The sequence below is a fragment of the Pecten maximus genome, unplaced genomic scaffold (assembly GCF_902652985.1).
Source record: "Pecten maximus unplaced genomic scaffold, xPecMax1.1, whole genome shotgun sequence".
NCBI classification, from domain to species: Eukaryota; Metazoa; Mollusca; class Bivalvia; order Pectinida; family Pectinidae; genus Pecten; species Pecten maximus.
Window position 1 is genome coordinate 9,308 of NW_022979197.1, and position 14,857 is coordinate 24,164.

Consider the following 14,857-nt stretch of genomic DNA (forward strand, 5'->3'; position numbering starts at 1 on the left):
CATATTTATACATATGATCCCCCCCCCCCCCCCACACAGAACAATAGAATATTTTCACTAAATACATATACACATACAAAAATGTACATGCACAATTATATTGATATTATCAAAAACACGTTCATCTTTATAATACCGTCAGATATGTCATATGTCTCCGATACCGTGAATCAAACGTTTGTATTCAAACTTGTGATGTACAGTGGACCCTCGATAATCCGAACACCTTCGTTCCCAGTCCAAACCGTCCGGATTACGAGTTTTCCGGACTGCCGAATTTCGTCTACCAGGTCAAAAAAATTGTCGTGTAAGAGTTATCTCCCTTGATTACATACAATCCGGGACGTTTCATAAACACGTCTAATTGTCAGACTTTTTAACAATAAATATACTTATGTTTCTGATATGATTTTTGATCATTTTTGTAGAAAGTAAAAAATAAACTTTGTTTTTAAAAGAACATGTAAAGTGAAAGTTGTTTTATTTATAGCGGGCATATGTGTCCTACAAACACCACACATGTGTCACGTCCCGGAGGTTCACAAACAAGTAGAAATTACAAACGTTAAATACCTTAAATAAAAGACCCGGATTTTACAACTTACCATCAGTCCATGTTTTTTTATGATTTTTACGTACCAGAAACCCCAAGCTATGTATCTAAAAGTACGCGACACCAGCGAGAACTACCGAAGAAGTCCGATAATTATTGAACCCGTATTAACTTAACAATGTGACGCTTAATTAAGTATCATACGACTATTGACTAATTTGTGTGTAATCAACCCAGTTCTTGTGATCACTGCTTAATACGTAAATGTGTATGTAATTAATAACGTGCATCTTTCAATGAGTCGTCGTTTCACGTAACGGTGTTACAAAGCCGATATCCGTGTTTACCCAATACAAGTGTTCATGATGTTAATTACCGATCATAAATTTATTACATGTATTTGAGATTGATTAATTATGGTATCACGTACTGTATGTTTGTGCGTAAATTCTTGCTAATTACGAAATAGCAATATGTGTTCCTATAAAAGTTGCCGTCTGTAAAATAACTATAATAGATATTGTACGTCAAGTTCATAAAAGCAAGACCAGGCTATACTATAAAATCCTTTAATACTGTAAAGTTTAAAAAGGTCGTAGAGAAAAAGTAATGTACCGTTATAAAAACAAAAGTTACACTTTGTAACACAGGTAAACACCCGGGGCTATGACCTGGCAGCGGTCACTATGACTACGCACAGTGTCAAGCAATAGTCTGTGTACAGCTGTCGACACGTGTGACTTGCTCCGAGATTTTTTCTCCTCGTGGTGAAAAAATCGTCCGGATTATTGCGGGAAATTTACTAATGAAAAGTACGTTCCGTTCCCAAAATGGGCTTCCAGAATAGGAATCCGAATTTCCTGACTGGTGAGTACAAATAACGTTACGGAAATCCGTTCCCGTGCATTTCCGTCCGGACTGCGAGTTTTCCGGACTATCGGCGTCCGGATTATCGCGGGTCCACTGTACACTGAATGGTCAACAAATGATAAACGTTCTGCCTGATGAGAGTCGCCGAGCGATGTGTGCGACATCATAGGGATTCCATTAGTTCTGTTTCTAAATAATAAGACAATTTAGGCAAACTTGCTATAGAAATGCAAGATATTTAAATATGTTTTCTTACATATTCCTTGTTGGAATCATGTATAAAGTAAAAATGTAATTTACCTAAATATACAAGCAAATATAGGTGTTTTTTTTTTAAAACATATTTTTATTGCTTCAAATGTAGGCATGAGGATTGGGCAGAAGTTATACAACTTATTAAAGCCCCCTCCTCCAAACATTTTTACAACAATGTGACACAAACAATGGACATTTACATTAATTTTACGATTGACAAATTAGAAAGGAAGACTAAAGAGAGAAAGTGAAAGGAATACAGATAATTATACAAAAATGAATTTATGTCTAACAAAAATATTTGATTTACACACAATAACATAATATCTGCCTAGAACAAACTAACTACGTTTGCACGCTCCTTCATCTTATCATTGTCCTTTCATGCTCATTCCTTAATCGTTCCACTTTTGATAATCAAGCTCCTGCTAGGTAATATAATATAGGTTTACAACAGGGACATAAACCCTCAGTAATTGCATGTATGACATATAGATATTAGACCTCTCATTTTATGAATACTTGGGTTAATACAGTAATACTGTGGGATGCATTTTGAACGAATAATTTTCATTTCAATATGTTAAAGTGTACCCTGAATGAAAAATTACATTTTAATATGTTATTGGTATTGATTAATAAACAAGAATGCAGAAAACCGCATCAAAATCGGCCGACCCATTTCCGAGTAATTGTGATTTTTCTCGAAAACACACCTGAAGCCCAAAGCCGAATACCTCGTTTTGGTGACCTCTGACCTGTGACGTCACAGGTTGAACACGATCGGAGCCGCCATATAGGAAATATATAGAAACAAACGTGAACACGTGCCTGTAATTAATGCGAATAAGACAAAAAAAAGGAAAGTGCTGAATAAAGTCTCTGAGTTATATTTGTGAATTAGTTAATAACAAGTGCTACCGAAACCAGGGACATATAACTTTCTTTTTAAACGGTGCCATATATAACATGTAGCATCTCACTAATTTTCTCTCATAACGAGCCATACACAACATGTAACATCTTACTAATTTTCTATTATAACGGGCCAAATACAGCGTGTATCATCTTACCTATTTTCTATTATAACAGGTCGTATATAACATTTATATTAAAATATTTTATTCATATTTTTTTTTTATTTTAACGGGTCGTTGTAACATGTATGACATTTGAATAACCGGCCGTTTATAATGACTTACATCATATAGCCTTTATTATGGGGGCATGACAGGCTTGTTAAATACACATGTACCAGTATTGATTTCGGTTATAATACTTCTAGTAACACAAGTTTAAAATGCAATTCATTCAAGATGTGAAATAAATGCTGATCATTTTGGGGGTTTTTTATTAGCCAAAACAGAAATTATACCGTTATTTGTGATTTTTGGGTAATTGTCCGCAATTGATAAAACGTGTCCATGAAAGCTCAGTAACTCCCAGACAAGATTCATAGAGTAAATTTCAACATCATGGGTACATATATGAATGAGGTAATTTAGGTTAATTATTCTATAGACAAACGTTTGAGATATGATTTTTTATTCGTTTGTATAGAAAACGAAACTCACTGAATTCCAAAAATAATGTGTTTGATTTCAACAAAATGTATTCCCTATAGTATAAACGCAATCCTTAATAAAATTCAAGCTCAATTTATGTACAAACAACCTGTAAAACCATGTTTTCGGAACTCCTTTGAAGTGCACAGAAACCAAACGCGTGAACTCACGGCGTGTGCTGATTAGAACACCAGAAATCACGGACACCTGTGGTGCAGTGCCAGGTGTGATGAGCTTGTGGACCGTAATTTCACACCTGGTAATTGTTTAGCTGTATACTAACCAATTCAAACTTGAGAATTCGTAATTCTCCGAACATGTTTATACATCTTTTAAAAGTCCTTTTTTAAGTGAAGATATGACTTGCGACACGAATTGAAAGCAAAACCACCAGGGTCTCGATCACTTCATAATAATGACACAATTACAAAAATAAAAGCAAAAAAATACATAAAATTTGGAGGAAAAAAAAAATCATACACGAAAATCATTACGAGTTTATAAATTTTAGTATTAATTATGATTAGTCACGATGAAATAAATTGTTTGTGTTTTATCATTAAAAACGGAGCTAAAATAATGGTTTTAATAAGTACCTATGCTTTATACCTGTACAGAAAGTATCAATTATATTATAATTGTTGCGAATCACTTTTATATAATTTCACTGACAACGATCGTATATAAATTATGTCTTTCTCAAGCATTTAATCGTCCTTGATCCCTGAGACCATGACATGTAAAATAAGGGATAAAATCTGTATATGTAGAAGTTTGTTGTAGACTTTAACACTGGTATTCATACGGGAGAGAGATTTAGTATATTGTAGATCATGATGATTATAATATATTACTTTCTAAATTAAGTGTCCTTCATGACTAAAGCGGGTTTTGCATAGAATATAACGCTTGAATTTACTGTACGTGTGTTCGTCTTTTCTCACAAACCAGAGTATCCAGAACTGTTGTATTGTTGGTATGTTTATTTGAATATTAATTTGCGAATGAAATGGCACATTATTTTAGTTTAATTTGTTGATGCTGTGTTGCTTTCTTTGGTAACGAGTAAGAAATGGTAAACACATAACTAATATACATTTATTGGTGATTGACCGATTATTACACCAGTCTGTGTAAACCAAGCGGTCATTTTCAGAGTCAATTTCACTATGTTATTATTTTTTTTTTTAACTCAAACTTATATTGTTGGATTCCGACTTCTCGTCGGCAATATTCGCCAAATTCAACAACCTCAAATCTCATGTCCAGATCGTATTCGAACATATTTGTACTGATACTGTTCACACTGTCCTCTATGCTACTGGCCACCATACCAGTCACTCTGTTCAACCTGTGACGTCATAGACTGAAGAGTTCCAAATCAGCGTGACTGACCGATAAGCTGATTAGCAGTCGATCGACAGGTGCAAATCGCGTACTTCGATGTGCGATATCTCGGCACTCGGCCAACCGATTTTGATGCGGTTTTCGACATTCTTCTTTGGTGGTTACAAAGAATAACACATTTGATTATCGTTTTTCGTTCAGGGTACACTTTAACATAAATAGATGATGGAACTCGTCTCCAATACTTTCATTGCAAAAATCTCCTTTATATATATATTATACCACCTTCCTGTCATTATACGAATTTTTAAATTAGACGTATGAAATTTAGTTAAATGTAGTGTATTTATTTCCGATAATATTGTTAATTGTGGAAGAACGAATCGTCTGTATCATTTGAGTCGGTACCGACATCGTAAGTATAGGTGATTATGGTAGGACCGCTTCACGGCTGAGCGCTCCCAAGTCGAGGCTAGCCGCGGGACTCGATGGTCACGGATGGCTGCTGTCCAGGTAAAGTAGTCTACGGCTGGCAGTGCTGGTATTGCCGCGCGACAGAACCGCCCGAGGCGAATCTCGCAATATTCGTCATGATGTTTAATATTAGGCGATTTTCACGAAAACTGGATTGCTCCGTCAATACTAGATTCGAGGAGCAGAATTAGCGTCAGTGGAGAACAAAATAGACCCTGTCGGACATTTCTAGACTGTCGGGGAAACTTTTAGATAGTCATGAAATAAATAGTGTAAAGTTCATGATTTCTAGATAGCTCGATAGAATTAGACGGTGGTCATGTTAAATTGGATATGATTCACAGAACTAGCTTTGACCGTCGAAAATTAGCCATCAAAATTCATAATTAGATACGTTGCTGAAAAAATGGACTGGGTTGGGTTAAATTAGATCTTTTATGGTAAAATTGGTGAAAATTTCAGAATTAGTAGAAAATATGAAAAAACTAGTACATTCGTGTCTCCCAGTGATATCTATAACAATTCTACACACACAGAACCATATCTATAACAATACTACACACACAGAACCATATCTATAACAATACTACACACACAGAACCATATCTATAACAATACTACACACACAGAACCATATCTATAACAATAATACACACACAGGACCATATCTATAACAATAATACACACACAGAACCATATCTGTAACAATAATACACACACAGAACCATATCTATAACAATAATACACACACAGGACCATATCTATAACAATAATACACACACAGAACCATATCTGTAACAATACTACACACACAGGACCATATCTATAACAATAATACACACACAGGACCATATCTATAACAATACTACACTACTACCATTTGTATTTTTACCGTATATCAATCCAGAATACAAATAAAATCAGGAATGAATACCTTGACAAGGGCGTTAACTCTCAGATTCTTTATTAGAGCATGAATACCTTGACAAGGGCGTTAACTTTCAGATTCTTTATTAGAGCATGAATACCTTGACAAGGGCGTTAACTCTCAGATTCTTTATTAGAGCAGAGTACTCCAATTTGAAAAAAATCCACAAAAAAACACAACCCCCCCCCCCCCAGACTTTGAAGTGGAATTTGTGATCATAACTGATAAAGTTGTATGCTGAAGAGGAAGACTACAATAAGATAACATATATATATCATGGATTTGGCTATTGTTACCCTGGATTAGACATCAGACAATACTAGAACAACCATGATACAATCACACAAAGGTATATACACTTCATTAACAAGGATTTCTGTCAGATGTACAGAATCATTATGGACTACTGATATTATCATTCTGTACAAACACTTGAAAGAAAAAGTGAAAATTAATGCAGCAAAAAATGCTACTTTGTTAATTGGCCTCTTTGAACACAGGAACATCAATATACACATGTATATTTATATATAGCATGGATACCTTTTATGTTGCCAAGTTTGATTTTACCATGAATTGATTTCACCATGAATAAACTTGTCTTAAGATTAATTTGCTATTAGTGTTCAATATATGTTAATTAGCATTAAGGTTACAGTGTTCAATATATGTTAATTAGCATTAAAGTTACAATGTCCATCAATGTCCATACACAACACTGATGGTGTCACCATAGTTACATAAAACAAGAGGCCCCTTGGCCTTAACAGTCACCTGATTTTTGAAATACCTCAGTTAATTTGAACCTTTTTAGCCCACCAACTCAGGGGGTCAGTAAGGACCAAAGTGTCCCTACCATCAAACTGTCATCCATAACCTGCCAATTTGTACCAAATTAGAATGAATTCCAATAGAAATTCAACAAATGTGATTTCTCTATACATTAACTTTAGTAAAGTTTGTCCCTTCCCCAGGGGCAAATGTGAGACCCCTGGGTACTGAATTTTTACAATTTTGGTAAATTTCCTGAAGACCTTTCCCTCTATAAAGAGTATTTGATTCTAATATATTTGGGTCTTGAGAAGATGTTTCTTGAAATATCAGTTAATTTGATCACTTTTGGCTCCTTCCATCAGCCCCTGGGGGTCAGTCAGGGCCAACATGAGCATACACAATCAAACTGTCATATCCTATGCTGATAATGTTAGCCAAGTAAAAATGAATTCCAAAAGAAATCAAACAAATGATCATCATTAATGTGATTCAATTAGAAAACATCACTTGAGACTTGTCTCAGGTGACCTAACAATGTACATACATGACATTGATGGTGTCACCATAGTTACATGTATGTAACAATGTACATACACGACATTGATGGTGTCACCATAGTTACATGTATGTAACAATGTACATACACGACATTGATGGTGTCACCATAGTTACATGTATGTAACAATGTACATACATGACATTGATGGTGTCACCATAGTTACATGTGTGGTGTCCAGATACCACAGATTTGAGTGGTTTTTGTTACTTGGTGATATATTACCTAGCTAAGTAAGGCATTCAACCATCAGTGTGATCACTTCAGGGCAAAATAGTAGCAGCTTTAAGTGTACATCAAATCTACATTGTAGTAGCTCTAAGTGTACATCAAATCTACATTGTAGTAGCTCTAAGTATACATCAAATCTACATTGTAGTAGCTCGAAGTATACATCAAATCTACATTGTAGTAGCTCGAAGTGTACATCAAATCTACATTGTAGTAGCTCAAAGTGTACATCAAATCTACATTGTAGGAGCTTTAAGTGTACATCAAATCTACATTGTAGTAGCTCAAAGTGTACATCAAATCTACATTGTAGTAGCTCTAAGTATACATCAAATCTACATTGTAGTAGCTCTAAGTATACATCAAATCTACATTGTAGGAGCTTTAAGTGTACATCAAATCTACATTGTAGTAGCTCTAAGTATACATCAAATCTACATTGTAGGAGCTTTAAGTGTACATCAAATCTACATTGTAGTAGCTTTAAGTGTACATCAAATCTACATTATATCGTCTTTAAGTGACAGAACATTGGTATGCTATATTAATTAAACAAACACAAATAAAAACACCTTAACAAACCAACCATGTAACCAGGATACTTACTGTACTGAGCACAGAAGACACAATAGTGTTAGTGTAATGACCATTGTAATGATTATCTCCACACCCTCCACAACAAGGAATCCAAGTCATCCACAAAACCAGCTTTATATCACGTAAATATCAACTTCTCAGGAACATTTTCAGCTGTATGGCACTGTCAAAGTTATATATTTACAATGTATTTCCATAGGTAAGTTTCATAAAAATTACTGTTTGAATCTAAAAAACAACTAAAAGTGGTTGTAGAAGATAAGATCTCTCCACGGTATGCACTGTTAAGCTGTCAAAGCTAAGACTGATAGGACCTTGGACTTTAATATGGCTCTCTCCAATAGGCTCTTGTCTGTACCTCAAATTGGTGTTCGAAACATCATTACTGCAAATAGGTATTGATTGTAATGTTCCACCACTAATTTCTGTCATTAAGAAAATCTTTTGTCCAGAACATGATTTGTTTAATGAAATTTACAAATATTTCAATTTTAAACAACACAGAAAATTTGTGTTGTAATTGTTATCCTGGGGGATGGAGGTGTGTTCTCTTCAGGGATGGAGGTGTGTTCTCCTGGGGGATGGAGGTGTGTTCTCTTGGGGGATGGAGGTGTGTTCTCCTGGGGGATGGAGGTGTGTTCTCTTGGGGGATGGAGGTGTATTCTCTTGGGGAATGGAGGTGTGTTCTCCTGGGGGATGGAGGTGTGTTCTCTTGGGGGATGGAGGTGTGTTCTCTTGGGGGATGGAGGTGTGTTCTCTTGGGGGATGGAGGTGTGTTCTCTTGGGGGATGGAGGTGTGTTCTCTTGGGGGATGGAGGTGTGTTCTCCTGGGGATGGAGGTGTGTTCTCTTGGGGGATTGAGGTGTGTTCTCCTGGGGGATGGAAGTGTGTTCTCTTGGGGGATTGAGGTATGTTCTCCTGGGGGATGGAGGTGTGTTCTCTTGGGGGATGGAGGTGTGTTCTCCTGGGGGATGGAGGTGTGTTCTCCTGGGGGATGGAGGTGTGTTCTCTTGGGGGATTGAGGTATGTTCTCCTGGGGGATGGAAGTGTGTTCTCCTGGGGGATGGAGGTGTGTTCTCCAGAGTGATGGAGGTGTGTTCTCTTGGGGGATGGAAGTGTGTTCTCCTGGGTGATGGAGGTGTGTTCTCTTGGGGGATGGAGGTGTGTTCTCTTGAGGGATGGAAGTGTGTTCTCTTGAGGGATGGAAGTGTGTTCTACTGGGGGGATGGAGGTGTGTTCTCCTGGGGGATGGAGGTGTGTTCTCCTGGAGGATGGAGGTGTGTTCTCTTGGGGGATGGAGGTGTGTTCTCCTGGGGGACGGAGGTGTGTTCTCTTGGGGGATGGAGGTGTGTTCTCTTGGGGGATGGAGGTGTATTCTTTTGGGGGTTGGAGGTGTGTTCTCTTGGGGGATGGAAGTGTGTTCTCTTGGGGGATGGAGGTGTGTTCTCTTGGGGGATGGAGGTGTGTTCTCTTGAGGGATGGAGATGTGTTCTCCTGGGGGATGGAGGTATGTTCTCTTGGGGGATGGAGATGTGTTCTTTTGGGGGATGGAGGTGTGTTCTCTTGAGGGATGGAGGTGTGTTCTTTTGGGGGATGGAGGTGTGTTCTCCTGGGGGTCGGAGATGTGTTCTCTTGGGGGATGGAGGTGTGTTATCTTGGGGGATGGAGGTATGTTCTCCTGGGGGATGGAAGTGTGTTCTCTTGGGGGATGGAGGTGTGTTCTCCTGGGGGACGGAGGTGTGTTCTCTTGGGGGTTGGAGGTGTGTTCTCTTGAGGGATGGAGGTGTGTTCTTTTGGGGGATGGAGGTGTGTTTTCTTGAGGGATGGAGGTGTGTTCTTTTGGGGGATGGAGGTTTGTTCTCCTGGTGGATGGAGGTGTGTTCTCTTGGGGGATGGAGGTGTGTTCTCTTGGGGGATGGAGGTGTGTTCTCTTGAGGGATGGAGGTGTGTTCTCTTGGGGGATGGAGGTGTGTTCTTTTGGGGGATGTAGGTGTGTTCTCCTGGGGGATGGAGGTGTGATTTCTTGAGGGATAGAGGTGTGTTTATCTATAGGAAATAGTACAGTGTATATAAAATCAGTTCATTGGTTGAACAGTCAGTGACATTTAAATTTTCTATAATCTGATATTACACCTGATGAAGATAAAACTAGTCTTCAATTCCTTTCATAGGTGATGATTATATATAATGCAATCTAGACATTAAATTCACCACTGATCCTAATAATTACTTATATAATCACTGGGTACACTACTGTAGTTTTCTTTATATGCAATGCTAGATACAAATAAAACAAAAACAAGCAAGAGGCCGATTTGGGCCTGTATCAATCACCTGGTTCTACTACAACTTTGAAGCTGATCTAGGTCACTTCTGCAGATGATATGCTGATTACCACTTTATTCAAATATCAGATTAGTTAATTCATGTTGATACATTTTCTAGTCCTTCATTCCAGCATACTATTGCCCTAATATCAGGTTTTGCAGTCTCTTGGCTGTCAAGAAATCATTGTTTGAAAAATAAGTGTATTTGAACCTTGTTAACTTGAATGTAGGTCAAGGTCATTCATTTGAACAAATTTGGTAGCCCTTCACCAAGCATGCTACAGGCCTAATATCAAGTCCCTGGACCTTTTGGTTATTGGAAGATGTTTGAAGGAAAAGTTGATGCCAGCCGGACGACAGACACCACACCACGGCATAAAGTCTCTTGCCTTTCGGGCAGGTGAGCTAAAAGCAAAAACAAAGACAAACAACACGCCCATGGGCCTTAACAGTCACCTGAGTTTTGAGATATTTATAAGTTTATTCAATTGACCCTTTTTGACCCTTCCCATCAGACCAGGGAGTCAGTCAGGGCCAACATAAACCATCCAGCTGTTATTCAATATTGATAATGTTAACAAAGTTAGAATGAATTCCAATAAAAATCAGTGAAGGTTTTTACATCACGCAGACTATATATACATCAATGCAGGGAATATCCAGGAAATTAGGGTCGTTACAGAGATCATTTGCATCCTACAGGATATCAAAGTGGAGTGAGGATCATTAGGACTCTAGTTACACCTGTATGATACACCCACATACATTAGGACTTGACACCTGTACGATACACCCACATACATTAGGACTTGACACCTGTATGATACACCCACATACATTAGGACTTGACACCTGTACGATACACCCACATACATTAGGACTTGACACCTGTACGATACACCCACATACATTAGGACTTGACACCTGTATGATACACCCACATACATTAGGATCTTTCAAAGTAACCAACCATCTCTAACAGTAAACCTATGTTTTTAGGGATCATTTCAATCCTTTTCCTCCCCTCAATAGCATTTTTACTATATGCCATATATGTCATACACCATTTATTTGTTGCAGCAAATTACTATGCCTTTCCATGCTGATTTTCTTGATGTCTAGACATTTTGGGAAAATCATGCAATGATTATTTCAAAATAAGGATGAAAAAACCCAACCTTTCTCTGTAAATGTTTATTGGTTACATGGGGGATCATATACTAGTTGACAAATCTGCAAGTACTGATTTTATTTCACAAAAATATTGAAATTTGAACATTTTTTGCAAAAAAAAAAAAAAAATTTGTCCTGAATTAATGAAAATAATGCAACACATTATAGTGTTTTTTTGTTTTAATCACATAAAGGAGAGTTATATCACTCAAATATAACACTTTGCTCTGTCATTTTCCTGGTGCCACTTATATACATAATAACAACATCCTAATATGTATCAGTGCTCACAGGGGGGATAACTCTTACTCAACAAGTGCAATCAATGATTGCGAAAGCTCACCGGCAGCAGCAATATACTACGCATTCATTTTTTATGCATGTATAAGCATGTCATTTTGAAATTGTACATCACATAATATCGCTCCTAGACCTGTAATGGATGTATAAACCAAATTAGAAGGGTGTGGACTTACAAGCTTTCCAAAAACTTTAAGCAGGTTTTGGTGCCAATAAAATTAAGTCCACAAAATGGTAAAATGCGAAAAAATCACAATTTTTTGTCTGTATGATTTTGCCACAACATCACTCCTAGACCTCTAATGAATGTATAAACCAAATTAGAAGGGTGTGAGGTGTGTACCTTTCGATTTACAAGCTTTCCAAAAACTGATCCCAAAATTTTAAAGTGAGGCTGGGACGCCAACGCCGACGGTACAGCATTAGCTCACGGTTACTCATAACTGGCGAGCTAAAAATATAAGGTCCGATGTTCAATTGGAAATCTTTTTTCTCAAGAGATAGCATTTAATGAGTGTTTCATATCCCATTAAACACACAACAATCACTTATGAACAGAAAGGAAGATATCTACAAAAATATTCACCGAAATGAGAATAAATATTTTACGGTATTTAGCTATAATTTAAAATATTGTTTAAATGTATTTTGATGTAATTTACCAGTGACTTGGTTCATTTATTCATTTTTCAAGTCTGAGCATAGATCTCAAAATCTCAGAAAATGTCCATGTTATAGTCAAACCATGATCAATCATGGAAAATCGGAGTCAATCAGTCACAATGAAATTTTCCTCTGTATATGCTTCAACCACAAGTCTGTGTGACTTGTTTCTGAAATAAAGGAAAAGCTATTCTGAGGATGAAATATGACTGATGTTCTTTTCACAATAGCAGGTGAGGTGTAAGGAAATGACCTAAAGTGAAATGCTGCTGATTAATAAACGAAACTGACAATTTGAGAAATGTGTGGCAATTCTGCGACTCAATTATCGCCCAAAGGGGTGATAAACACATAACAGTATTGTTTGTTGTTTATCTAATAAACCGGTATAACTGTTCCATGTCTGTATGTGATCATTTGTAATCTACTTGTCTGTACTTTTGTTATATTTGATGTACAGTGGAACTTCGTTAACTCGAACTCGGATAACTCGAATACCCCGCTTAACTCGAAGTACCTCGCCGGTCCCGGCCGAATTCTCTCTTTATCTTAGTAAAAAAAACTCGGAAAATTCGAATTCGGATAACTCGAAAAACTCGGATAATACGAAGTAAAAATTTGGTCCCAACAATAAAAATCCTACTTGAAATGTTCGAATAACTCGAAGTATAATTTTCATCGATCGGTGGCAAACGCCGACATTTTTTAAGAGCTAAATTCCGTTTGTAATACTGAACATATCGGCACTACTAACCTACATGCTATTATAAGTGTTTCATAAATTCATAAAAGAAATTGTCGGTTGAATCTTATAACAACAAGTCTTGGTGATAAAAAGTACTGCTTTACTTACATCAGGTAATTTCCCAAGGCGGTCGCCGATATCAGTACACACGATAGTCAACAACTCATCTACCCGTTCGCTCAAGCGGAACTAATCTCTGACACACCGGTAGATCTACCCAGCTGATGTTTTTACAGGTGTAGAAATGACACAGTCACCGGCGCCTATTAAATCTTTAAACTGCTGAAACAATAGCGTAATTACTGCCGAGGTGTTCAGAGTACAACTGTAACGGTCAGTGCTGTCTATTAAATCGGATAAAACGCCAACTCAGTTACAGTAACATTTTATACGCACATGCGCAACCCAACTTCCGGTGCTAATACACATGGAAATGGCGTGGTTATCAATAAAAAGTAAGTAGGCCGATCAAACAGTATTTTATATATGTCCAATAAAAGGTAATGGTTCTGTTACGTTTTGTATGCAATCTGTGTTAAACTTAAACGGTTATTTGTTTTGACATTAATAACTTGTTATTTTGTCGAATTCCGTTTTATCGTTTACCTTTTGCAAACTTGACTTGCACATCAGATCGTTATTGAAGTGACTAAGTGAAAGAAACTTTATCGTGACTGTATATCGGCAAAACTACACCAAATTACAAGTGACATAACGAAACATTACATTTATATTTACATGTATTGACCAGTCTTCACACTAAACTGATGAACGACAGAGCGAAGTTATAATGATTATATAATGTTGACAAATATTGACTAAACTTTTCACCAAAAACGATAATTCGCTTAATTCGAACACTCGGATAACTCTAAGTTTTTTCGTGGTCCCGTCGACTTCGAGTTAACGAAGTTCCACTGTATATATAATTCACTTGGTATATATAGAGGTTACACAACGAGTGGTTGTTGGATATGGAATTTATTTCACACGAGTAAGTTATTTTTTAAAAGTTACAAAAGACACGAGCTTTAGCTTGTGCAAATAAAGTGTACCGGTGACGTGCGGGACCCGGTGATGTGACGTCATTAGATTATTGATGACGTCAATAACAATTGCAGCTTGGGTCAAAGTTCACCATGTTAGCCAATCAAAATGCGTACAGAGTTTATACCACGTGTGGTATAAACAGATTGTTAATCAACAGCTGTAATGATTAACTGATGGTCTGAGAGTTGAATAACACAGGGTATTGTGGTAGAAATAAATCTTATATATGCTACACTCAATTATTTTTATGGAAATTAACTCTATATAGAGCTACACTCTGAATAACTCAGTATACCAGGTATTTTTCTCATATACCTAATTTTCATGAATTTTGTGACCAAAATCAAATTATATTGCTACAACACAGCACTGTAATGTCCATATTGAAGTATCTAAAATCTACGAGAAGAGACCAGTATTTTGCTGAATAAATGCAATAATCTGTAAAA

General features: G+C 36.9%; 1 protein-coding gene across 1 annotated transcript; it reads right to left on the reverse strand.

Annotated features, from left to right (window-relative positions):
* Positions 1-8,673: 8,673 nt before the first annotated feature.
* Positions 8,674-10,196, reverse strand: LOC117318323 (extensin-like; the record flags this gene model as incomplete). The annotated part of the gene is made up of 1 exon (XM_033873325.1): positions 8,674-10,196. A coding segment is annotated over one exon (1,523 nt), but the record flags the coding sequence as incomplete, so codon positions are not given.
* Positions 10,197-14,857: the final 4,661 nt, after the last annotated feature.